Genomic DNA, 24,381 nt, shown 5'->3' with positions numbered 1-24,381 from the left:
GACACATTTGCTCGAGTGTAGCAAACTTACAGCACCGCCTCCTCCGAGTGTTCACACCGATACCTCTTTGGCTGCATCGTGTATTCATTCAGCGTGACTGGCGGCCGCCAATCATACCACAACCCCATGTCGTCTTCAATAGCGGCACCTTACCCCCACCGCTTTCCAGTCCCACTTAGGCCTAGCTACATGAAATGCCTTGCAGCGTCAGCATACTTTTTGGTCTAGACACGCCATGCCTAACAGTCAAGTAGTTCACCGTCCAGTCACGATTCGGTGACAAGGAATGTCAGTCCTAATGTAAGGCCACTCGAGCACCGCCGCACAAAGTGTCATGTCGTGAGTTCGTTTCTCCGCACTCCCATGACAAACGCACTGCGGTGGCACAGACATGTACACGGCACGAGAGAAACGACTGACGCATGCTTGCCGCACAGCACACCCGCCACCAACGCACGCCGCCCACCGCAGCCGCAGGCCATGCGAGCCCAGTCCGCCACACCTCAACCCGCCCGCCTGCACCACAACGCCGGCACCTTCCTCCCTCCACACCACTTCCCCTACTCCCCCGCCCGCCGCCTTGGTCCGCCACCTTACTCCGCCGCCGCGCCTTCCCCTGCGCCATAGCCACCGCCCACCGCCGGGTCGGTGGTCTTAAAGAACTCGTCCTCCAGCGCCTTGAGCTGCTCCTCCGTCACGTTGTCCTTCACCTCGTCGCGCCGCGCCTGCTCCTTGCGCGCCTTCACCTTGGCCTCCTTGATGGCCTTCTCCAGGTTCTTCTCGCGCGTGGTCTCGCGCTCGAACATGGCGTTGATGTTGGCCTTCTCCGCTGGCGAGGCCTCGGACAGGCCCGTGCTGAGCTGCAGCACCGAGGTACAGCCGTCGCTGGTGCCCACCGCCACCGTGCCGCCGCTCTCCTGCACCGCGAAGGCCGTGAGCGCCAGGTCCGACACCTGCACCGTGAGCGTAGGCTCGTTGTGCTTGTAGTACAGGTCCCACACGTCCATGGCGCCGTCCATCTTGATGGTGAAGAACACGCCCGGGCGCGAGGGCGACCAGGTGCCGCCGGTGAGGTAGGTGGGGTGGTACTTGGTGGTGAGGATGGGCGTCTTGACCGCCGTGTCCTCCACCCACACGCGCGCCGTCCAGTCGCCGATGGACAGGAAGTACTTGGAGTTGAAGGGGTTGCGCCGCAGGCCGTAGATGGGGCCGTGGTGGCCACTGAGCACGTACTTGACGCGGTCGACCGGGTTCTTGGCCTTGCGGTTGCAGGAGAAGATCTGGCCTTGCTCCGTGCCCACCATGAAGTTGGTTGGGCCGGCGTTGGTGTCGTACTCAAGGCACACGCCGCCCACCGTGGTCTCCGAGTTCTTCTCCTTGAGCGGCATGTTCTCCACGCACTCATTCATCTTGCGCAGGTCCCACCACAGCACGTTGCCGTCCGTGGATACGGTCATGCACTCGGTCCCGGTCTTGGACTGCAGCCAGGCAAAGTCGTAGATGGGGTCGCGGTGGCTGATGTCGATGGGCGTGGCCTCCACGGGGCCGTTGCCCTTGCGCACGTCGAAGTAGGCCAGCTGGCCGTTGTACTGGCCCGCGCCAACAAGGTTGTTGTCCTGCGGAGAGGAGGGAAGCAGGGGAGGAAGGAACGGAGAGGGAGGGAGGGAGGGAGGGAAGGGACGGGAGTCAGGGAGGTGAGAGCTGGAGCCGCAAAGAGCTGCGAACGGTGAGGAAGCGGATGCGTGCGGCGAACGGCGAGGAGGCAGATTCTTGCGCACGGGGATGATATTGCCTACTCCCAGCTGCCAGGAAGCACCTTCGGCTGCGCTAGATGCTTGAGGACGCCCACCGGGTAACACCACACGCGGCCGTTGCCAAGCCACCCATTCCCGCACTGTTGCCCCAGCACCCCTGCCCTGCCCCCGCATCCCTTCCCCCTTATCCTTGCCCCGCGTCCCTTAGCCCGCAATCCCCTCCCCTCCCCGACTCCCTCACCCCTCCCGCAGCCGCTTCCCCACCTTGAGGTTGAACTTGGCGCAGCAGATCTGGCTGGTGGGCACCATCTCGTACTCGGGCGTGTTGGGGTTGTTCACGTCCCATATGTACGAGCTGAGCGGCATGCCGGCCGGCTGCTGCTGGAACTGCAGGATCGAGTACGCCACCACCACCTTGGGCACGGAGCCGTCTGGGTGCCAGTTGACGTAGGAGGCGCTGCGCTTGATGTTGTTAGGGTCTTTGAACACCGTCACCGTCTTCACGTGCGGTGCCTCCGACGTGTGGTCCATCGTCACGTTCGTGAAGTACTCCTGGTAGATGTCCACCGCGTTGTTCTGCTTGATCAGGTCCTCCACTGACGAGCCCAGCTGGACAACTGTACGGATGTAGTCCTCATCCTTCTCCACCTTCTTGCGGTACCGGATCGTGTGCTCCGCTTCCGTGTAGTCAACATCCTTGGGCCACCCGCCCTCTACGTGGCTCATCGCCTTGTTGACCAGGATCACCGCGTTGGTGTTCGCCTCATGCTCCGACATCTCCGGCACGCACTGCGTCACCGTCGTGACGGGGTTGCGCGGGATGTACTCCTTGCCGTGGTCCTCGTTGGGGCGGATGTCCGCAAGCATCTCGCTGCCCTCATCCCCAAACTTTGGAAAGCGGCCAAACTGCTTGCGCAGCTTAATATATTGATGGTAGATCTCCATCCTGGCTGCTTAGCTCCTACGCCAGTGATCGGAGGGGTTCTGCTAACCGCTGCTCTGCTGCCTCCGTGTGGGACGCCGGGCGCGAGTTCCCGTGCGTGGCACGCTGCTGAACGCGGCCCCCCAGCTGCGCTCGTGCCTGGTGACGGGTGACCTGCAGTTCCAGAAACCGGTACTCGGTGAAGACCATATAGTTTCCCCTACGCACGCTTGAATACCCAGTCGCGAATAGCCAAAACGCGACCAACATGGTCCCCGGTGCATCCACTCCAACTGGAGCGCGCCTGACGTCGAGCGTGGCTGCAAACCTTACTAGCACGATAGAACATTGCTACAAGCGCGGCATGGCCCCTGCTTGACCCGCGGCTGCCCGGCTCTCGAATTTCTCCACTCACCGACTGTGTTCAGCAATGCCCAGCACGCTCTAGTGTTCTCATGCTGCTAGCTATTATGTGGGCCCAGCCATTCGGTGCAATAAACACGTAGTAAAGCGCGTGCCGAGGTAGTTCCCGGAAGGGCCTTATAACAGGTCAAGCTATTCGGTGCAATTCCAATCACAATGTAAAGGTGTAGCATGTCAAGGCTGCGAGCAATTCAGAGAAAGTCACGAGGTGAAGAGGAAACTTTGCATCCGGCGTCCTCATCCCGGGCGCTCACGCATTTTCTAAATCTTGAGAGCTAGATCGTTAGGCATAATTACATGTGCACTATCTCAGTTTGTACTGTGGCGCAAAGGCGCAGTTTGCAGCCCCCTTAAGAAGGCGGCATCCGCATGCGCCAAAATGAGTTAGGCTCCAGTCTGCTTACACATATTGCTTTGTAATCTGTAAGACGAGCTAGTCATGGACCGGGACAGAGACAGGATGGATCGCGACCGGCGCGGGAATCGAGGAGACAGAATTACGCCAGTGCAGCTACTAGGGAAGGTATGTGAGGCCAAGGTGATGCAGTGAAAGTGAAGGGGGCAAGGCGGGGATGGCACACCTGAACTGGGCGGCGTGCCCGCGTGGGCGCTGCGGTACCGTCGGAGCTGCAGCCACTTTCGGTGTGGTCCCGTGCAGTGGTTGCCCGACGTTAGCTGGATGTACGCCATTACATGGCAGGAGGGGGTGCTGCAGCACTGGGATGCAGTTATCAGCACAGGACGTCAGTAGACCCACAGCGTTTTGGAGCTGAAAGCACGCTGCGCTTGGCGGGCTGGGTGCCTTGCATTGCCTGAGGCGCAGCTGCCTGGCTCGGGATTCTGCCCGCTCACGGCATGCCTGCACAACGTGACGAGCCGCAAAGTATGGTACCTGATGCCGCTAACAACTCTGAACGGGACAGGTCCGGAACCTTAAGGCCAAGAATGCGGAGGACAAGTACGATGTGGCGGCTTGGGACCAAGCGTGGGACGAGCTCAAAAGCATGCCCCTGACGGAGGAGTCCCGGGCCATCTATGAGGAGGTAGTTTCCGCCTTTCCCACCAAGGTGCGTTGGCGCAATGAGGCACACAGCGCGAGGATGCAAGGGCGGAGGGGCGGGGCAGTGAAGCGCACTGGGCGGGAGGCGGCGGGGGGTACGCGAAGAGGCGCGCGCTGGCGCGCGCTGTGCGTCGAGGCGTTGTTACGCGGGGGTTTTAGGCTTGGAGCGTTGTAGGCGGGGTTGCGAGCGTATCTGGTGTGACAGGCAACGCACGACTGGGCGCGGGAGACGAGGCGGCGTCGCGCCTGGGGGCGCTGTCGTCACCTGCGGGCGCATGGCCTCGTCACCAATACCTGTTCATCTCCATGAGTTCCCTTTCATTACCATCACCACCACCACCATCACCGTCGCCGCCTGCCCTCGTCCCACCTGCCCGGCACTGCCGCAGGCGGACGTGTGGTGCAAGTACGCGGAGCTGGAGCTAGGCGGCGGCAACATGTCCGGCCTAAAGGCCATCTTCCAGCGCTGCCTCATGCAGGTGCCCTCGCTGGAGCTGTGGGCGCTGTACATCAAGTTCATCCGCCGCTCCAACAAGAGTGAGGGCGCGCTACGGGGGGGGACGCTTTGTATGGATGTATAGATGTGTGGGGATGGGGGGCGCCGGGCACAACTAGGCAGACGACAACGGAGAGGGGGCGCAGTGGTGCACAACTGTCAAACTCTACACCATGCGGGACGAGGGGGGCTTGCCTTTATCATCCTGAAGAGGAACATGAGGCGTTAAGCCGCAGGGCAGGGGTGCAGCAGTCGGGACCAGATCCAAGTTGGGGCGCTGCAGCACTTCGCATGGATGGCGCAGCGTGGGGCTGCGGGGGCCGATCGTGGCGTCGGCTCGTGACGTGGTGCATGCAGCCCCATGTGCGTGTCCCGAAAGCACGGCTTCAAACACTGTGTTTGTCGCGTGTGTGTTTGCTCCGTGCGGCAGGCAAGGGCCCTGAGGGCGCGGTGGAGGTGCGCAACGCGCTCAACTTCACTCTGGAGGTGACGGGGCAGGACATCAACAGCGGCCCCTTCTGGCAGGACTGCATCACGCACCTGCAGGGCGCCAAGCCGGGCACCCCCGAGTTCGCGGCGCTCTTCCCGCAGGCAAGTCGCGCGGTGCTGCTTTTGTGGCGTGGTGACCTGGCGGTGGTGGTGGTGGCGGTGTTGACGGCCTGCCAGGACTACCGGACACCGGACATGTTAATATTGCATTGTCCTGGCGTTAGGTCACGTGTTGTCGGTTGCGTGCTTGCTCCTGTCTTTCCTCCGCGTAGGCCATGGCGGGCCAGGAGGACCAGGCGCGGCTGGCGGCGGTGCGCAAGGTGTACCAGGCGGCGGTGTGTGTGCCGCACAGCCACCTGGACGGCCTGTGGCGCGACTACCAGCGTTTTGAAAACGAGGGGCCCAACAAGCAGTTCGCCAAGAAGGTGCGGGGCGGGGCGGGGCGGGGTGCCGGCCATTTGGACATGGAGGGAAGAGGTTCGCATGTGCGCGGTACCTGGAGGAGTCGCTGGACAGGGGGAGTTGCTGGTGACTGTGTGGGTGCAGCAGGAGGGCACTGTGGCCGCGCTGACTGGCTGTGCGCCGCCTGCTGCCTGCACGTGCAGGTGCTGGACGAGTGGATGCCCAAGTACCAGGCAGCCAAGGCGGTGTACAGGGAGCGGCGGAAGCGCACACAGGCAAGGCAAAGTACGGCTGCGGGGGTCTGTGAACGCGATTTGCAGTAAGAGGACGCGGGTGAAGGGGCTGGCGGCGCATAACCAACGACGGCTTACGCGCCCGGTCCCCGGCCCTATCCCTTCACCTGCTCCCCGTACCTACCTACCTACCCACCGTGCTGACTCCTGCACACCCACACCCACACCCGCAACCTCCACCCCCTGCAGCACCTGAGCCTGGCGCTGTGGCCGCTGCCGCTGGGCAAGGGCGGGCTGCTGCAGGACACGCAGGCGGCGCTGTGGCGCGACTACCTCACCTACGAGCGCAGCAACCCGCAGGTAGGGCGCTAAGCCGTGGGCGTCTTGGGCGCGGCGCCGAGGCGACGCGGTGCCCGCTGTGAGGGCGCAAGGCGCCAGCGGCTCGTGTGGGCGTGCCGGCCATAGGCCCGCCATCCAAGACTTCGCACCGCACCGCATCGAACACCACCACCCTAGCGTCGCCGTCCTCCCAGCCCTGCGTCTAACTAGTCATGCCTGGACGCCGCTGACTCCTAAACTAGCCTGTCCATCTTGCACGGACGGCCGCCACCTCTCGCGTGGTGCCTGCAGGGTCTGGACGCGGCCACGCTGCAGCAGCGCGTGAGCCTGGCTTTCGACCAGGCCCTCATCTGCTTCCTGCACTTCCCCGAGGTCAGTGCGCATCTGCCACTTGTGTGTGATGGGGCGGGTGGGGTGGGGTTGGGGGAGCCATGGAACCAGGGAGGCCAAGCGGCAGGTTGGGTGGCCTGACCCGCTGTTCCGCGCCGTCAGGGACCAGAAGGCATCCTTACCAGGCCCTAGTCCGGCCTACCATTACATGTCCTAACGGTGCGCTCCTCCACCTCCACCTCCACCTCCCTGGTGCCTTCCTCTCCTTCCTCTCCGCCAACCAGGTCTGGCTGGACTATGCGGACTGGCACGCCAGCTGCGGGCGGGCGGACGCCGCCGCCGCCACGCTGTCCAAGGCGCAGGTGGCGCTGCCGCAGTGCCTGCAGCTGCGCCTGCTGGCGGCGGACTTGCACGAGCGCACCGGCAACCCACAGCAGGTGCGCGGCACGGCACACAGGAGCGGGGTGCAGCACAGCAGGGCGCAGCAGGGTGCAGCAGGGTGCAGCAGGGCAGGGGGCAGGGCAGCAGGGGCTTTGCCTATACACACCGTGACACAGTGACCAGCGCGTAAGATAAACAAACACGTACATTACTCGCATGCACCGTACATTTATCCCCCGCCACCCGCACCCCGTCAGGCGGTGGCGATTTTTGAGGGCCTGGCCCAGAACTTGGAGCAGCAGCAGGCCGTGACGCGCGGCACGCTGCCGGCGGCGGAGGCGGGGCCGCTGCTGCCCATGACGCCGGAGCAGGGCGAGCTGGTGTGGAGCCAGTACATGCTGCTGCTGCGGCGAGTGGAGAACGAGTACCACAGCCGCAAGGCGAGTGTGTGCGCCGCGGAGCAGAAGGGGTTGTCGCGGCAGGATTGGACGGAATCGGGACCGGAATCTGCTGCAAAGCTGTGCCGTGCGACTGGCCGATGGACGAACGTGCTGTTGTTGCTCTGCTGTCCCGCAGATGTTCCTGCGCGCGCGCAAGTGGCAGCAGGGCCTGGCGGCGGGCGAGTACAGCTGCTGGCGGCTGTACGCGGACGCTGCAATGCTGGAGTGGCGGCGGGGGCGGGACGCGGGCGCGGCGCGCAACATCTTCGAAAAGGGGCTGGAGGACCCGCGGCTGTTCCGGGAGCCGCAGTTCGTGCTCGCATACCTCGACATGCTCACAGGTGGGCGGGAGCGGAAGCGGGGGCGGCGAACGAGTGTGGGCCGGCCTGTATCTGTAAGACCACGCGGTCATAAAACATGTTCAGATTAATCCCCGCGGTTCCGAGAAGAGGATAGGGGTGGCTTGGCGCTGTGGTAGGAATGGACGCGCCATGGCCGCAAAGCCAGGCGTCGCCTGCTCTTTGCTGTGGTTCCCACTGATGTTGCCTTCATCACGTGAGCCTGGTACGGCACGCATTGTGGCGCGCGCAGGGCTGGGTGATCTGGACAACGCGCGCGCGCTGCTGGCGCGAGTGCTGGCGGACGAGGTCAACGCACGCAGCGTCATGCTGTGGCAGCGCTACCTGGCGTTTGAGGGCATGGTGCGTGTGTGACTGCACGGCGATGTGCTGGTGTTGGTGTGGATGAAGGTGTTGGTGGCTGCTTGCAGGAATAGGATGTGCAGCAGCTGCGGGTGGGGCCGTGGGGTGGGACCCAAGATGCGCGTGTCGTTGTTGTGGCCCTTCTTACGATGTTACCGCTCCGTCGTACTTGAACGGCTGCCCCCCGCCCCCGGCGTGCTCGTCTCGTTTCCGTGCTGGCGTGGGCTTTCTGTTGCTGATGGGACCTATTTGTTGGGCTTGGGCTTGGGCGTATAACGCCCTACCCCCTGGCGTCTTGCAGGCGGGCGACCTGGCGGCGGTGCTCGAGGTGGAGCGGCAGGCGGTGGCGGCGCTACGAGGGGAGGAGGTGGAGCAGCTGCGGGCAGCGCTGCCCCTGGTCAGGCAAGTCCGGGTGGCCGCTGGTATGTGACGGAGCAGGCATGTGTGTGTGTGTGTGTGTGTGTGTGTGTGTGTGTGTGTGTGTGTGTGTGTGTGTGTGTGTGTGTGTGTGTGTGTGTGTGTATGCGTGTGTTGGAAAAAAACAACAAAACGAAGCCCGCCCCACGAAGCAGCTGTGTGTGTGTGTGTGTATATGCGTGTGTGTGTATGCGTGTGTGTGTGTGTATGCGTGTGTGTGTGTGTGTGTGTGTGTATGCGTGTGTGTGTGTATGCGTGTGTGTGTGTGTGTGTGTGTGTGTGTGTGTGTGACAACGGTTTACAGTTGTTTATCAGATCACGTGATCGTGTATCCGGACAACCCGTAGTTGCTAGTGCCAGGGGCGCATTAGCACCTTGTTTGTCGCGCATTGGTCTGGCAGTACATGTCTCCCAAGCCTACGCGTAGCGTTAGACGTCAGTTTGGCCACAGGAGCCGCACCTCCATCTATTGTGGTTAGACACTGATTTGGCCCTAAGAGCCGCACCTCTGTCTATATTGTGAGACGTCGGTTTGGCCCTAGAAGCCGCACCTCCGTCTATATCAACACTGCTGCGAGCCGGCAGCTGGCCACTATGCATTGTTTGTTCGCCTAGCAAAAAGTCATGTACCGTCCAAGTCCGGCACGTGGCCGCAGCAACCGCAAAACAAGCACCCCGCCGGCACTAGCTACCTTCCCTTCCCCACGGGGCAGGATATGCCTAAGGGCAGCCACAAAGTGAGAGAGAGGATCAATAACCAAAACCGTCTGTGTCCTAGCCCTGCATTCACAACAAGCCTAACTTCCGCTGGACTTAAACACACACACAATGCGCGCCCCTCTCAGTTATCCGCCATGTGCATTACTGCACGGGGTGTACGCAGCGCCGGTCCCCCTCCTCAGTCACGATGTCCGTGCCCCGCCAGTACGGCTGCAGACCCCGTTCCACCAGGCTGTCGAACTGGGCTTGCCGCGCGCGCCTAGCTGCCCGCCCCTCCGGCGTCAGGAAGGGGGCCACCGTCACGCCTGCGGTGTGTTTAATCTGCGCCGCAGCCCTGATGAAGGCCGCCCGCTGATCCCTGGTCACCACTACCTCCACATTCCAAACGCGACCCGCGTTGCTAGCCCGCCACCGACGTTCATACATGCCCATCGAGCCCTCTCCCAGGCCCAGAGCAGAGAAGTCGCCGCGCGCCATCGCCTCCGCCTGCTCGCTGCTTGCGCCACGAAGCAGTATTTTGTTGGCCGCCATCGCCCGTGGCGGCGGCGGCAGGTGTGTGCACGCTTGCGGCTGCGGCGGGTTCGGCCTCGCGGCCTCTCCTGCCGCAGGCGCAGCGTGTGGGGCAGCGGCGGCTTTGGGCCCGCCCGGCGGGGGCGCCAGGCGGCTTGCAGCCGCCGCTGCGGACGATGCGGCACTGGGGGCCAGGCCCTTCCCTCCGCCAGTCTCCACCTCCAGCACGGCCGCTGTCGCGACCGCGAATGCGTTCAGCTGCTGTGTCAGTTGCTGCACGGTGCCCGAAAGCTGATCCAGCAGCAAGCTGTGTTTGCGTGCCGCGCGGGCGCGGGCCGTGTGCTCGGCTCGCAGGCCGCGCACCTGGCGCTGCACGAGGGCAATCGCATTGTCCAGCTTGTCCTCGTCCAAGCCGTGCTGGTTGAGTTCGACGTCAGCGCCGATGAACAGGCTGTCCAGTAGCGCCTCCATTCCCGACATCCACATAAGCATGTGGCCCAGCCCTTCAGGCCCTCCAGACTTGAGGCGGAGTTCGCGGAGCTTTCTGAGGAATGAAGAAAATAGGTCAAAGCCCTCCTGGTTAAAGAGGGGGTTGCACTCTCTGTGTGTGTGCGTGTGTGTGTGTGTGTGTGTGTGTGTGTGTGGCAATTTGGGGCGCTTGGCACGAGTTGCGCGCTCACGCTGTCGTCCGCAGCCCGTTAAGAGCAGAAAGATTTGTCTACTGACCTCTGCAAGTCCTGCACCCTGCCTCCCTTCCCCACCTTACTGCAGGCGGGACTACAACTTGCTGCGCGCACCCCAAGAGCTACGCCGCATCCTCAGCCTGCCCGCCGGACCCGGCGACGTGTCTGCGCCCGCCACCAGCGGCCGCGGCGGCGTGGCCGGCGGCCCCGGCGCCAACATCCGCCCGCCCTCGGAGTACACCAGCAGCGCCGGCGCTGGCGGCGCTCCCTCCGAGCCGCAGTTGCGAGACGTGGCGCCGCAGGTTTACCTGTTCAATAAGTCCCTACCACCACCCGAGGTGGGTCGTGCAGTGGCGGCCCCTGGAGTCCTGAGCAGCCGCTGGCCACGCGCGTCGACGCGCCCCTCGTCTCTGCCTTCACGTTCGCGCTGCTCTATCGCTCAACCATGGTGGTCTGCCCCCGTGCTGTGCTGTGCTGTGCTGTGCTCTTGCCGCACACAGATGGTGGAGGGCATTGTGCCGGACGTGGACCAGGTGCTGGATGTGCTGCTGGCGCTGGACCTGGCGCCCGCAGCGGTGATGCAGGTGCGCCGGGCTGTGGGTCGGCGGGTGGGGGATCGTGGTGGCGGGCTTGGTGAGCGATTGAGCTAGTAGTGAGACAGTATGTAAGACGGCATGTAAGACGGTATGTAAGACAATGCGGGGCACGGGCTGGGCTTGCTAGGTTGAGCGGGGCTTGAAACTGTGCGTCCATGGTTTCCATGCGCCTGCAGGCGTGCTTGGACTTGGAGTCTGGCAAGACGCTGGCGCAGGGGGAGCAAGAACCCTACGGCGGCAGGTGCGAGCGCCTGCATGCGCCGTCGTGCGTGTTCTTCTGCTACGTTGGTGAACATGCTGTGGATTGGGTAAAGTCCGTGGGTAGAGGCCTCAGTCCAATGAACGTGTTCGCCACCGTTGCGGCGTGCCCACAGGTCGGAACCCGGCGGCCCGCCGTACGGCTATGGGTACGGCTCGCCAGGCCGCGACGGCTACCCGCCGCCGCCCTACGGCGATGGGCCCGGCCCGGGCCCCATGGACGAGTACTTGAAGCGGCGTTACGCAAGTGAGTCGCGCTCACCTACTTGTAACGGCCGCTGCCTCTGTTGTGTGCGTTGCTGACAGCTGGGGCACACGACGCTGTGGTCTTGCGCTGTGAGCCACTGCTGTCACGGCAGGAGCGGCGCAGCAGCTGTCAGCCGCGCGGCACCTGACCATGGGCAGGTAGCAACCGCAATTACGCAATGGATGTTGACACGGCCCCTTCTGCTCACGTGTACCTGCTGCCGCCGCAGATGACGACGACGATGACGGCTATGACGACGGCTACGGCGGAGGGCGCGACCTGTACCACCAGCGGTTGCGGAGACGAATGGACGGATGAGCTAGGCGGTGCGAGTGGTGGAGTGGTGGAATAGTGGGGCAGGTCAAGGGCGTACACCGTTGTTCGTTGTTGTGATGCAGACGAGTGAGGAGGAGCTCCGTGAGAGTCGCCACGAGTGGTAGTGCACGCATGCCATCCTGCCCATGCAGCAGATTTGCGCATGGCTGCATTGCATGGCCGCTCGCATGGCTGCGTGCCATCTGTGGTGGGCAGACGTTGCGCTTACCGTGGAACACCGTGTAAGCAAGAGGGCAGCAACGGCATCCATTATCCATCCCAGATTACCGTACGGCGCACACGATATAAGCACAGGAGTTGCGCACTCACAGAGGGGGTGGCATGACTGGCATCTGCGACGATGAGATGGGAGTGGACAATGTGTCGCCGCCAGCACTCGCGCAGTGCGGCTGGCTGGCCTGTCAGCCACGGCCCACTGCACTACTAGGTAGTGGTCACTAAGCACAGGTGCAAGCTCGACTAGGGCATCAGCCAGGGTCTGTCAGGAGCAACCGAACACCCGGCTGGTGCCCTGCTCAGAGGACGAATACTCCCAAGCCATGCTGCTGAAGTGAAAGGACATGCTACCCTTGTGTTGCAACGCCCCCTCCTAGCCCAGTGCCCCCAGAGTGTCCCCACCCACCCCCTGCCCCCCGGTTAAGTGGTGGTGTTGAGAAACACCGAGTTTGGAGAAAGGAGAAAGCCAGCGTGCATGCAGGCTAGGGGTGACCAGGCAGGGCGTTTAGCCCGAGGTGAACTTGGTCACGGCCTTGGTGCCCTCCGACACCGCGTGCTTGGCCAGCTCGCCGGGCAGCACCAGGCGCACAGCGGTCTGGATCTCGCGGGAGGTCACGGTGGGCTTCTTGTTGTAGCGGCTCAGCTTGGAGGCCTCGGTGGCCACCTTCTCAAAGATGTCGTTGATGAAGCTGTTCATGATGGACATGGCCTTGCTGCTGATGCCAGTGTCGGGGTGCACCTGCTTGAGCACCTTGTAGATGTACAGCTTGTAGGTCTCCACGGCGCTCTTCTTCTTCTTCTTGTCCTTCTTCTCGCCATCGCCCTTGGGCTCCTTGGCAGCCTTCTTGGAGGGCTCCTTCTTGGCCTTCTTGGCGGCCTTCTCGGCCTTGGGCTTGGCCTCGGCCTTGGCAGGGGCCTCAGCGGCAGCCTCCTGAGTCGCGGGCTTCTCGTCCTTCTTGGGAGCCATTTTGTGAATGAGTTGTTGAAATAGGTGGTAAACGTAAAAGAGTACTGAATTATTATGCCCGGGCAAGTGCGCGCTATTTAATAGGGGGCGGGGGCAGCGAGGACGAGCGCGGTGGCCAAGGCGAGGCGAGCGGTTGTTTGACCCAACCGACCAAGGCGTTGACTTTTGGCCAGGGTGAGCCGTCTCGCGACCGTCACGCTCCCTGCGCCCTATATATTACACAGCTCTTTCTGGGTATTTCCAACACGCTCTCAACCCCTATACACCTGTCCATTTACCTCTTTCTGCTCAACACTTCACAATGGCTGGTCGCGGCAAGGGCAAGACCTCTGGCAAGAAGGCCGTGAGCCGCAGCGCCAAGGCCGGCCTGCAGTTCCCTGTGGGCCGCATTGCGCGCTACCTGAAGAAGGGCAAGTACGCCGAGCGCATCGGTGCCGGCGCGCCCGTGTACCTGGCTGCCGTGCTGGAGTACCTGACCGCTGAGGTGCTGGAGCTGGCGGGCAACGCTGCCCGCGACAACAAGAAGAACCGCATCGTGCCCCGCCACATCCAGCTGGCCATCCGCAACGATGAGGAGCTGGGCAAGCTGCTGGGCGAGGTGACCATCGCCTCGGGCGGTGTGCTGCCCAACATCCACGCTGTGCTGCTGCCCAAGAAGACCAAGGGCGGCAAGGGCAGCGAGGAGGCCGCCTAAAGCACTCCTGCTCTATTGTATACCTCAAGACTACCAAAAAAAACTCGGTGTTTCTCAACACCACCTTTCACTGCGGCACCGGGGCTTGGGCTGGCTGCTTGGAGCATGGGGTCAGGGCCCACAGGGCCTTTGAAGTGGGTTCCATATGCCTTCCACGTCGTTTGCCTTTCCCACTTTGGTGCATCAGCATGGACTTCCGCCTGTGGGAAGAGACCGTTGCAACCACTCTGTTCCCGGTTCCCCCCCTGCGATTTCGATTCAAGTTTCGATTACGTCCTTCACTCTGCCCCACGGCTTGAAGCTCCCTGCCCATGTTCCCTTGCTTGCCAGACAGCACCATATAACGGAGTGGGGCACAGCAGCACAGGCGGGGGCATAGCGGCAACGTGGGACCGGTACGTGGAGGTGGCGTGACAGCGGCCGACTAGCGGCCGGTCGGCGTGCTAGATTGACGGGCGACAGAATCCCTTAATTCCGTACCAAGACCAGCTTTTTGCACACACGACCATAGAAACACGTGCACACGCTTATGTCCTGGCTAGCTTGCCCCCCTCCCTGCAGTAAGCTTGTCAGTCAGGTGTTGTACTACCCGACCCAACCTCATGGGTTGCTGACTGGCCGCCGATAGACATGGATGGGGCCTTCCAAGAGGTGCCTTCCGTGGTGGAAAGGCCTTCCACTTCGCATCGTGGCGGGAGACTCTTGGCATGGTCACCCCAGTTCCCGCCCGTCGTGCTGCTGTGCTCTGTCAACCTTGCAAAGGAAGCCCCCCCTCCCCCATGAAGTCATCTGTCCAGGCGCCAATGAAAGGCTCTGCATCCCTACTGCTAATATGGTCCCACACCGACCTCGGCAGACCCTAGCCCCGCCAAATTTAGCCGAGTCAAAAGAGTGGTGTTGAGAAACACCGAGTTTGATTGTAGGCGCGCACCCGAGAGGGCACACGCCTGGGCGCCTAGGCAACAGCAGCCAGCGCGGCGCTTAAGCGCGCTCGCCACGGATGCGGCGGGCCAGCTGGATGTCCTTGGGCATGATGGTCACACGCTTGGCGTGGATGGCGCACAGGTTGGTATCCTCGAAAAGGCCCACCAGGTAAGCCTCAGCAGCCTCCTGCAGCGCCAGCACGGCCTGGCTCTGGAAGCGCAGGTCGGTCTTGAAGTCCTGGGCAATCTCACGCACCAGGCGCTGGAACGGCAGCTTGCGGATCAGCAGCTCAGTCGACTTCTGGTACTTGCGAATCTCACGCAGCGCCACGGTACCGGGGCGGTAGCGGTGAGGCTTCTTCACACCGCCGGTGGCGGGGGTCTTACGAGCGGCCTTGGTGGCCAGCTGCTTGCGGGGCGCCTTGCCACCGGTTGACTTGCGGGCAGTCTGCTTGGTGCGGGCCATCTTGGACAGGTGATTGGGAAGACTAGAAATAGAAGAGGTATGCAAAAATGTTTGGCTGTCTATAACCTGGTTGCCGTTTGGCTATAAGAGGGCAAATCGTGGGCGGTTGTTTGACTGCAACCGCCAGTGGTCAAACCTGGCACAGGCGAGGCTGAGAACGATCGGCAAAAAGCCCGTTGGCGCCCCGCCCTCTCGCCCGCGCGCAGCTATAAATAGCAAAGCTTGTCTGTGAAAAATTACCAGCACTCTATTCCCTACTACCTCTTTCGTTCACCTCACCGAACCGAAGTCAACATGTCTGGACGCGGCAAGGGCGGCAAGGGCCTGGGCAAGGGCGGTGCCAAGCGCCACCGCAAGGTGCTTCGCGACAACATCCAGGGCATTACCAAGCCCGCTATCCGCCGTCTGGCTCGCCGTGGCGGTGTGAAACGTATCAGCGGCCTCATCTACGAGGAGACCCGCACCGTGCTCAAGACCTTCCTGGAGAACGTCATCCGTGACTCGGTCACCTACACCGAGCACGCTCGCCGCAAGACCGTGACCGCCATGGACGTGGTCTACGCGCTCAAGCGCCAGGGCCGCACGCTGTACGGCTTCGGCGGTTAAGCGGCCAGCCCCAGCCGGCACGCTGCGCACACTGTTGCGGTCCCTGTGACCCGCAATATCAAAACAAACTCGGTGTTTCTCAACACCACCCTTCGTTGGTGGATACAGCTTGGGCGGGAGAGGGGGGGGCACACGCGGGTTGGGTGTTGACATGCACTTACAGTGGAGGGTGGAGGGGCGCCCAAGTCGCAAGACTCCCACCGCCTCGGGCCCTCCCCGCGTACACGCGCATAGCAGAAGCCTCGTAGCTCGCGAACAACAGCCGGGCATGGGGTAACGTGGGGACATGTGTGATGCAGCCCAGTCGCGACGGTGTCGTTTCGCAAAATCCCACAGGGTGCGACCGTGCGTCTCATAGTGCACACCTATTCGGGCACGGCCGCACGCTTTGCACACCGTAAACGGAAGACGTAAAAACCAAAAGCCCACACGAGGACACGGTTTATGCAAGATATCGCAACCACAGAATGTCGGTGTGCACGGCGCGCCTTACACGCACATGGGCGCGTGAAGATGCGCGCCATCTGACAACCTAGCCTGCCCAGGCACACCCAGTCCAAAACCCAGTCGTCCACGCAACAGCAAGCAATGTCAACTCCCTTCTCACCACGCCGTGTCTGTCTCACGCAAGCAATCCAGCCAAATCCACTCCATCACGAGCGGCAGAGACAGCACCTTGGCACAGAACGACCCCTCCAGGCTACCACTGCCGCCGAAGCCACAGGCCGTTCCGCCCGAGCTGCCGCTGCTCTTGCCGCTCACCGGGCCTGCGGGCAGCACTACGAACGGGCTGCCCACACGCACCATGTCCAGCCCGCCCGGCGTGCCCGCGTGCTTGGGCGTGGCGGCTGCCGCCACCGCCGCCGCCGCGTTCTGCACTGCCTGCGGCGAGGCTATGCTCCCCGAGAACGAGCCCGTCACCAGCATGGCAGCGGGCGGGTAGGCAGGGCGGGCCGGCGAGCCGCCGGGCGGCGCCGCCTCGCCGTCGGTGGCGGGGTGCGGGTGGCGGTAGGCGATGTGCATCTCGCGGAAGACGCGCTCCACGGCATCCAGCCGCCCGTCGGTGTCGGCGGTGCTCACGCCGTCCTGCTCCAGCACGTCCCTGTGTGGCGGCGAACACACACGACGCAACCAGGCATGCGGGGCATACCGTATATGGGGGATGGTTGGTCCCCAACAACGAAGTAGCATGTTTGTCCAAGCGTCCGCCGCGATCCACGCAGCGGGTCCGCATAGGGCGCACGCAAGCACGTCAAGATGATGATCCCGCGCCCTGCACTCTCCCACGCCATGCCCCGCGCTGTCCAGCCATACTCACAGGTCGTCCTCAAACACCATCTGGCGGCCCAGGTCCTTGTAGCGCTGCACCACCGCCTGGGGTGCGGCCGCCAGTGCCTTGTCGTGCGTCTCGCGGTTCAGCTCCACCGGCTTGGGCGTGTCGTAGGAGGCCGCGTCAGGCAGCCCCAGCGCCTGCAGGGAGAGGGCGCGGAGGTGGTGGGTGGGTGGCTGTTAAATGTGCCCATGGGTGGGTGTGATGGACGCTGTGAGGTCATTACTGGCGCCGCGCGCCTGGAGTCGACCCACGAGTCGACACCCGGCTCCGCATCCTTCTTTCCATCCATTGCGAATTGCTCCCGCAGTCCCATGCCGCCCCCCACAGACCTGCGCGACGCGCTCTGCGCTAAGCAGCTTGACCCAGTGCTCGGCTGCGTAGCTGCACATGTGCGGCCGCGAGCTCTCCAACGACCTGCATGTGAGTGTCGAGTGGCCATGGAAGTCCACAACGTGCTTTGACGATCACTTCAGGAGCCGGGGTGCATGAAGTCATATCAGCTGTCGAGGTCTCTCACGTGCCTTCCCGGCTAATGACTAATAAGCACGCCCCATGCAACTCCCCCGCAAGCCGTACACCGCCGCCCCTACCCATACACACCTGAAGTTGAGCATCACGTGCACCCGCAGCAGCCACTTGCTGTCACCCAGCTCGGTCATGGTGGCGTGGTTCTGAGAGAAGGTGCCCAGCTGCGATGGGCAGTGTGGCGGGATAAGGCAGGTGGGAGGCAGGCCCTTTGCGGGGGGCTGGGAGCCCCGATGGCAGTGCACAAATATGGCTCACAAGTGGTGTTAGTGGGCTGCTGCACCTGCAACAGAAAGGATCCATAACCAAGTACCAACCTCAGTGTGGCACGTGGCCACCACAGTGACGCGCTCCGTCGCGGGAGGCGGCAGTGACTCCAGCACGCGCCGCTGCAGTTCCTCAGTATGCGTCTCCGCCGCCACCACCACACCCGGCATAATTGCTCTACACGTGGGAAGAAACGCGGTGCAACTCAGCGTCCTGACGACAGTCTGAAAACTGCATCTCGAGCATTTCACAGCAACAAGAAGTAGAAGCCCGAGCGCGTCCAATGACACTTAGACTTAGAGCCTCACCATTTCCGGCAATCCCAAACCCCATTTCCCATTTCCCGCTCCTTCACTCACGTGCTCTCAACGTGGCCGGCAACGCGCGCCGCAGCTGCCACCACGCCGCCGACACGCAGCGGGCCGGGCTGGTGCGCGTGCGGCCGGCCGTCACCACCCTCAGCGAAGGGCGCCGAGGTGTCGCCCAGACCCAGCGCACTACGACACAATGCCAGAGATTGCACGGATGCAAATGATGATGATGATGATGATGATGGTTGTGGTGGTGGCGGTGGTGGTGCGGTGCTAGCGTACCAGAGCAACACGGGCTCAGAGCGCCAGGCGCCAGGGCAATTTGCTGCTTTGCCTACCCCAGTATATCCCAGTGATGGACAGCCAGAAACTTGTGAATGAGCGTATGGCCCACAACCCTTGGCTATTAATAATAAAGTACTGGGAGTGCAGCTGCGTCCGCTCACATGCAATAGGGCGCTGTGAGCGCGTAGCTCTTGCGCAGCGCCTCCAACAGGAACGTCTCAGCCTGCGTTGTGTGGCGTGCAAAACGGCAATCGGGAGTGCGTAATGGAGGTACGTTTATGTCCACCGATTGGGTGTAAAAAACAAAGGTTTGGAGGAGCCGCGCCAGTGAGATGCCCGGGAGCGGTTACGATGGTGATGACGGTCATGTATTGAGCTGGCGCACATCCACCGACCCACCCACCCACCTCGGTGCGGGCAGCAGCCGAGTGTGACATGTGCGCGGTGACGAAGGCACCAATATGGCGGCCCAGCACCTGCGAGGCATGCCGGCGGAACAACACAAGGCATGATTGGCACGAAGCAGTCAGCACGCGCTGGCACCCCACACACCCGTACCTACACAAGCACAACAAGTCACAGTTGCACACATTACGTTTCGCAAGCGCCAGACATAGGCATGGCCAACAGTTGACGGCTCCCGCCACACGTGCACGGCCTTCACAGCTCCCCCAAGTCCCGCGCGCGCACCTGGATGCATTCCTCGTAGGGCGCCACGCCAGCGGTGATGTCGCCACGCACCGGGCGCGCGATACCGTTGGAGGTGCTACCGTGGTTGATGTTAGGCAGGACCAGGATGGGCGCGTTGCGTGCAACGTAGCTGCACACGGGAGACACACACACGGGCGCCACGGCACACAGCACAATAAGCCACGTGCGATACGTTGCTGAAGCGTTGCCCGTGACCCGTCCCATGTATCCCGTGCATCCTATGCAAAGCCCCGATCCCGGGAGTGCAGATGCAGTGGTACGACATGAGCCGCACCCAATTCGGCAAGCATGGCTCTCTGCAGCTGCCCCGGTAGCTCTGCCGCCGCTTGCCCCGCACACCCACCGCTCGCCGAACTTTGTGGCCATGGCAGCTGTCTCCGCGATGTATGGCACGTGCCAGGGCCAGCGCATCTGACCGTCCAACTCGCCGGAGATGGTCATGAGCGGCCTGTGGGGTGTGGTTGGGATATGAGACGTCCACGAAAGATCGTTTGACTGCTTGGGCGCAGAGGCAGACGGAGGGTGTCTGTGCTGCCCGCCCTGTGCGGCTGCTAGTCAAGGCCCTGGCGGCTGCATTTTCAATCACACCATGCTGCAGGTGCCTGCGGCGCCGTCACACGCCTGCCACTCTGCAGTGCCCGCAGTAAGCGTCGCACACGTTGGCGCTACACCCACCCGGGACACGTCTCCAGGCTCACTACGCGGCGCTTGGGGTACTCCTCGGCGTTGGGCGTTGACGCCAGCAGCACGGTGCCACCTGCCAGCTTCATGGCGGCCTCCGGGAAGCCCATGCCGCCCGCCGACTGGGCCAACAGCAGCTGGTTGCACACACGCACTGCGGGTAGAGGCGAAGGGCGCGACGCGAGGGGCGGTGGAGATGGTAGTGGGCGGCAGGTGGTGAGGCGGCATATGGTTACAGCTGGCATTTTGGGCGGGGCAAGTCACGCGCGGCAAGTCACGCGCGGCAAGGCTTTGCCCGGTGCCATCTCGTGCCCTCACAGGCCGCCTGCCTGAGCAAATCACACGCATGCCTGCTCCAAGTCGTCAGGACTGCAGCCCCCCGCCAGCCTACTCTCAGTCAGTCCTGCAGCCCCGCTGCCCCGGGGGCTCATGCCGTACGTGCCTCACCGTGCCCGCCGCGCCCCTCCTTGCGCGGCTTGAAGCCAGCCGCCACCGCCTGATCCAGCAGCTGCTGCAGCAGGATGCCGTACACATCGCCTTGCTTCATGCCCAGCGCAAATGCCTGTGAACCGCGCATGTTTCTTATTGCAAGCGAGCAAGTATGGAGTTGGAAATGTGGCCATGCATGGTGCAAGCAAGGTACGGTAGCTGCTGGGCTTGCGCCCTTGATGCAAGTGCCTCAACTCACCTCGAAGGCCGCTGGCGTGTTGAGCAGAGCCGGGTCGACGACCAATTGCATCAGCGACAACGTGTCGATGCTAAGTATGCCAACGTATGTGCGCAGATGCGGCGTACACGCCTGTAGGCACGTCGTCCATGCGGCATACTCACAATCCTTGCATCCGTACGTGCGTCCAACCATCGTCCGCCGTCATGTGGTTCTGCTCCTGCTTCTAATGCGCCCGTACTGCTGCAGTGCTGCCACCATACCGTACTGCTGTGGCGCTACGCAGTAGTTACCTGTATCTCCGCGGCCAGAGACTTAAAAGCATCGGGCGGCAGGAATGCGCCCGGCGCGACCGCGATAAGTACCTCTTCGTCGGCGGAGCCGTTGGGCGGAGCTGGGGTTGGGTGAGAGGTGGGGCATATGGTTACTGGGGGGGGGGGGGGGGGGGGGGGGGTTGCGAAGGCACGCTGGGCACGCTCCACATGCACGGGTGTCGGAGCACACGCGGCGTGCCGCCTCACATGCTTGTCAGAGTACAGAAGACTTGTTCTCCGAAACATTTTCAGCTGCTTAATGGCGAGCAAGAACTTGTAGGGAAGAGCACACCACCAATGCGGAGCCCGGCCCCTTGCATTTTTCGGTCCCGAGACCCTCACGTATTATGAGGTGCTCATAGCTTGGTACAGCGCAGCCCGATGTAGAGTTGCCTCCTCGCGGCGACATTTGAACTAAAACGCTAACGGCGAGACGACGGGACCGGCCCTTTTAATGTCGTCGACCAATGCAGAACAGTATCGTGATAACCTCTGTAGTCGATAGCAGATGTTGTTTACAGCGGGGAAACTTACTACGTGAAACGCGATTACAGGTCAAGGTTGGCCAACCTCAGCTACAGAATAGGCATATTTTAGTTGTCATATGTTTAGTGTGCATGACTTCTATCCCGGAGGTGTCAAGTCAAATAATTGGTGCCGCACCGCATCCGGGCCGGCCCACGACACCTCCCGGAAAAACGTAAACAGTACTATCTGTGCAACCCCTTCGATGAGCGACGTGGTAATCCAGGAGTCTGATGCCAGGAGCGGGTGGCTTTCCCGACGTGGCAGTTGATGGCACGCGGTCTGTCCTAGTCTGTCCCCCGCGCCGTGCTTGAAGACACCCCTTCTCATATGCGATCCAATTACTTCTGCTTGGTCTAAGCGCCCACGCGCACTGAAAATGACGATTCGGCAGTGGTACCAGTACCGATAAGGCTGATCCAAGGGGCCGTGAAAGATTAGATTGAAACAGCCAGAAGGAAGTCCGAAATGTTGTTGACAGCCTCTGGTCGTGCAAATGCACCGGGCAGCCTGCCCCGCCAACATAGTGGATCGCGCTGCGGAGCGAAGATGGGACGGCGGAACCGCTAGCTAGGATTGTCGCGCTGGGAATCGACGAATGCGATGGCGACCCCCCAAGGCCCCACCCCAAACCAACCAACTTGGTGTGCAGAGTAGCAGACATTTTTACCGTACGTGCTGGTGTTGGGCGACAAGCATTCATGCTGTTTCTTGGGCTGATTTCACCACCTGACTTCCACACGTTACACTGACACGATGGTACTCGGTTGGTCACAATGGGACAGGGTCCAGGGCAGGGTTGGCGTTGTCCCGTACTGGTATTGGCCTCCACCAGATCAGCACCTAATGTTTGTCTGGAGCCCTACGACGCGCACCCCACGTGTGAGCGCGGGGCCTTGTCCGCATGCCCGCTTCCTATGCACATGCGCTTCGCCCTGGGTCCACGTGTCACCCTTCTGCAGTGCAATGAGGCATACGCGAGAACAAGTACACCACCCAAACTGTGTGCACAATCAATATCCACAGCCTTCCCCCGCCCAAGCTGTATCCACCAACAAAGGGTGGTGTTGAGAAACACCGAGTTTGTTTTGATATTGCGGGTCACAGGGACCGCAACAGTGTGCGCAGCGTGCCGGCTGGGGCTGGCCGCTTAACCGCCGAAGCCGTACAGCGTGCGGCCCTGGCGCTTGAGCGCGTAGACCACGTCCATGGCGGTCACGGTCTTGCGGCGAGCGTGCTCGGTGTAGGTGACCGAGTCACGGATGACGTTCTCCAGGAAGGTCTTGAGCACGGTGCGGGTCTCCTCGTAGATGAGGCCGCTGATACGCTTCACACCGCCACGGCGAGCCAGACGGCGGATAGCGGGCTTGGTAATGCCCTGGATGTTGTCGCGAAGCACCTTGCGGTGGCGCTTGGCACCGCCCTTGCCCAGGCCCTTGCCGCCCTTGCCGCGTCCAGACATGTTGACTTTGGTTCGGTGAGGTGAACGAACGAGGAAGTGGGGAATTGCTTACTGGTGATTTTCACAGACAAGCTTTGCTATTTATAGCTGCGCGCGGGCGCAGAGGGGCGGGGCGCCAACGGGCTTTTTGCCGATCGTTCTCAGCCTCGCCTGTGCCAGGTTTGACCATCGGCGGTTGCGGTCAAACAACGCCCACGATTTACCCTCTTATAGCCAAACGGCACCCAGGTTATAGACAGCTAAACATTTTTGCATACCTCTTCTATTTCTAGTCTTCCCAATCACCTGTCCAAGATGGCCCGCACCAAGCAGACTGCCCGCAAGTCTACCGGTGGCAAGGCGCCCCGCAAGCAGCTGGCCACCAAGGCCGCTCGTAAGACCCCCGCCACCGGCGGTGTGAAGAAGCCTCACCGCTACCGCCCCGGTACCGTGGCGCTGCGTGAGATTCGCAAGTACCAGAAGTCGACTGAGCTGCTGATCCGCAAGCTGCCGTTCCAGCGCCTGGTCCGCGAGATTGCCCAGGACTTCAAGACCGACCTGCGCTTCCAGAGCCAGGCCGTGCTGGCGCTGCAGGAGGCTGCTGAGGCTTACCTGGTGGGCCTGTTCGAGGACACCAACCTGTGCGCCATCCACGCCAAGCGTGTGACCATCATGCCCAAGGACATCCAGCTGGCCCGCCGCATCCGTGGCGAGCGCGCTTAAGCGCAGCGCTGGCTGCTGTTGCCTAGGCGCCTAGGCGTGTGCCCTCTCGGGTGCACGCCTACAATCAAACTCGGTGTTTCTTAACACCACCTGTTTGGCCTGACTTGGGTGGCAATGCCAGGAGTCCCGCCACGCTGTGAAGGGAAGGCCTCTCATGGACTCCATCCAAATGATCCAACCCATCCATGCCTGTCTGTCGGCGGTCAGTAGCAAACCTGATACCCCTGTCACAGCGCGTAGAGTGCCCCTTCGCAGTAGTTCCGGTATCCCCAAAACATCACATTACATGCGTTAGAAAGGCCCGGCTTCCTTGACATTTACCTTGCGTCATCTGCCCAGCACGACCCTCCCTGGCCCCTGGCTGGAGGGACTCGTCTGCTCTCCTGTCGCCGTCGACTTCTGGTAGCATATCCGCCACTAATGACCAGTGCGGCGGTATGGGTGCGGGGCCAGCGTGTTGGCCCTTTATTACGGCGGGGGCGCTTTACTCTTCCCATGAAGAAGCAGAGAGGCGCGGGGGGGAGGGGGCGGGGTCGCCGTGCTGCACAATTAGCAGACGAAGGGGTGCATCTATCTACTACTGTGTGGCTGCGAGCCTGTGTTCCCTTGTCTGGCGGCAATGTTGCCCACCGGCATTGAGTACGGTATCGCGCGGAGCCGTGAGCCCGTGAGGCGTTGTTACTTTTAGCATGCAGCGTCATTGGGCAGGGGCGAGATAGCGTGCATGCGCCTCAGTCCACTCAGGGAGCGCTGACGAAAGCCCGAGAGGGCGGAGAGGCCGGGGAGACAACTCGACACCTAAAGCAGTGGCGTGCGTAGAACCAGCTGGGCATGTGGGGGCCGATCCGTAGCGTTAAAAGCTACTAAGCTAAAACTGTGGGCCAATTATCAGACTTATGGCGTCAGCGTGTTTTGAAGAAGCAGGGCAGCGTCCAGTACGTGGTACATAGTACGCGTACTACGAACTACGCAACCCTGGGTGCACCCCT

At 62.2% G+C, this 24,381-nt stretch overlaps 9 protein-coding genes across 9 annotated transcripts; 4 read left to right on the top strand and 5 right to left on the bottom strand.

The window, feature by feature from the left end:
- Position 1: 1 nt before the first annotated feature.
- CHLRE_12g506000v5 (uncharacterized protein) lies at positions 2 to 3,273 on the bottom strand. Its single transcript, XM_001690953.2, has 3 exons — positions 3,092 to 3,273; positions 2,019 to 2,850; positions 2 to 1,616 (listed from the first exon to the last, which is right to left on the bottom strand). The coding sequence occupies exons 2-3, from the start codon at positions 2,697 to 2,699 to the stop codon at positions 594 to 596; spliced, it is 1,704 nt and encodes a 567-aa protein (XP_001691005.1). The 5' UTR covers positions 2,700 to 2,850; positions 3,092 to 3,273; the 3' UTR covers positions 2 to 593.
- A 120-nt stretch (positions 3,274 to 3,393) lies between these two features.
- Positions 3,394 to 12,299, top strand: CHLRE_12g506050v5 (uncharacterized protein). Its single transcript, XM_043068155.1, has 18 exons — positions 3,394 to 3,622; positions 4,023 to 4,166; positions 4,549 to 4,696; positions 5,086 to 5,246; positions 5,417 to 5,569; positions 5,750 to 5,821; positions 6,029 to 6,139; positions 6,410 to 6,490; positions 6,733 to 6,885; positions 7,087 to 7,269; positions 7,406 to 7,610; positions 7,861 to 7,970; positions 8,272 to 8,372; positions 10,389 to 10,638; positions 10,801 to 10,884; positions 11,073 to 11,137; positions 11,271 to 11,401; positions 11,631 to 12,299. Exons 1-18 carry the CDS (start codon positions 3,560 to 3,562, stop codon positions 11,717 to 11,719), a joined length of 2,304 nt encoding a protein of 767 aa, XP_042918212.1. The 5' UTR covers positions 3,394 to 3,559; the 3' UTR covers positions 11,720 to 12,299.
- Positions 12,300 to 12,401: 102 nt separating this feature from the next.
- CHLRE_12g506200v5 (uncharacterized protein) lies at positions 12,402 to 12,953 on the bottom strand. Its single transcript, XM_001690955.2, has one exon. The coding sequence runs from the start codon at positions 12,918 to 12,920 to the stop codon at positions 12,459 to 12,461; it is 462 nt and encodes a 153-aa protein (XP_001691007.1). The 5' UTR covers positions 12,921 to 12,953; the 3' UTR covers positions 12,402 to 12,458.
- A 200-nt stretch (positions 12,954 to 13,153) lies between these two features.
- Positions 13,154 to 14,089, top strand: CHLRE_12g506250v5 (uncharacterized protein). Its single transcript, XM_001690775.2, has one exon. It carries the CDS (start codon positions 13,222 to 13,224, stop codon positions 13,612 to 13,614), a length of 393 nt encoding a protein of 130 aa, XP_001690827.1. The 5' UTR covers positions 13,154 to 13,221; the 3' UTR covers positions 13,615 to 14,089.
- Positions 14,090 to 14,091: 2 nt separating this feature from the next.
- On the bottom strand, positions 14,092 to 15,133 carry CHLRE_12g506300v5 (uncharacterized protein). The gene has a single exon (XM_001690956.2). The coding sequence runs from the start codon at positions 15,001 to 15,003 to the stop codon at positions 14,596 to 14,598; it is 408 nt and encodes a 135-aa protein (XP_001691008.2). The 5' UTR covers positions 15,004 to 15,133; the 3' UTR covers positions 14,092 to 14,595.
- A 130-nt stretch (positions 15,134 to 15,263) lies between these two features.
- On the top strand, positions 15,264 to 15,719 carry CHLRE_12g506350v5 (uncharacterized protein). The gene has a single exon (XM_001690776.2). It carries the CDS (start codon positions 15,298 to 15,300, stop codon positions 15,607 to 15,609), a length of 312 nt encoding a protein of 103 aa, XP_001690828.1. The 5' UTR covers positions 15,264 to 15,297; the 3' UTR covers positions 15,610 to 15,719.
- Positions 15,720 to 15,754: 35 nt separating this feature from the next.
- On the bottom strand, positions 15,755 to 21,293 carry CHLRE_12g506400v5 (uncharacterized protein). The gene is made up of 15 exons (XM_043068156.1): positions 21,046 to 21,293; positions 20,683 to 20,783; positions 20,411 to 20,521; positions 20,170 to 20,284; positions 19,717 to 19,876; positions 19,385 to 19,489; positions 19,021 to 19,150; positions 18,738 to 18,806; positions 18,492 to 18,553; positions 18,094 to 18,231; positions 17,785 to 17,911; positions 17,543 to 17,631; positions 17,272 to 17,356; positions 16,928 to 17,079; positions 15,755 to 16,711 (listed from the first exon to the last, which is right to left on the bottom strand). The coding sequence occupies exons 1-15, from the start codon at positions 21,110 to 21,112 to the stop codon at positions 16,213 to 16,215; spliced, it is 2,010 nt and encodes a 669-aa protein (XP_042918211.1). The 5' UTR covers positions 21,113 to 21,293; the 3' UTR covers positions 15,755 to 16,212.
- Positions 21,294 to 21,959: 666 nt separating this feature from the next.
- CHLRE_12g506450v5 (uncharacterized protein) lies at positions 21,960 to 22,743 on the bottom strand. Its single transcript, XM_001690958.2, has one exon. The coding sequence runs from the start codon at positions 22,688 to 22,690 to the stop codon at positions 22,379 to 22,381; it is 312 nt and encodes a 103-aa protein (XP_001691010.1). The 5' UTR covers positions 22,691 to 22,743; the 3' UTR covers positions 21,960 to 22,378.
- Positions 22,744 to 22,853: 110 nt separating this feature from the next.
- CHLRE_12g506500v5 (uncharacterized protein) lies at positions 22,854 to 24,359 on the top strand. Its single transcript, XM_043068157.1, has one exon. The coding sequence runs from the start codon at positions 22,985 to 22,987 to the stop codon at positions 23,390 to 23,392; it is 408 nt and encodes a 135-aa protein (XP_042918210.1). The 5' UTR covers positions 22,854 to 22,984; the 3' UTR covers positions 23,393 to 24,359.
- Positions 24,360 to 24,381: the final 22 nt, after the last annotated feature.

The sequence above is a fragment of the Chlamydomonas reinhardtii genome, chromosome 12, assembly GCF_000002595.2.
Source record: "Chlamydomonas reinhardtii strain CC-503 cw92 mt+ chromosome 12, whole genome shotgun sequence".
Taxonomy (NCBI): domain Eukaryota; kingdom Viridiplantae; phylum Chlorophyta; class Chlorophyceae; order Chlamydomonadales; family Chlamydomonadaceae; genus Chlamydomonas; species Chlamydomonas reinhardtii.
The sequence above is the reverse complement of the archived record's forward strand: the minus strand, read 5'-3'. Positions and strand labels throughout refer to the sequence as shown.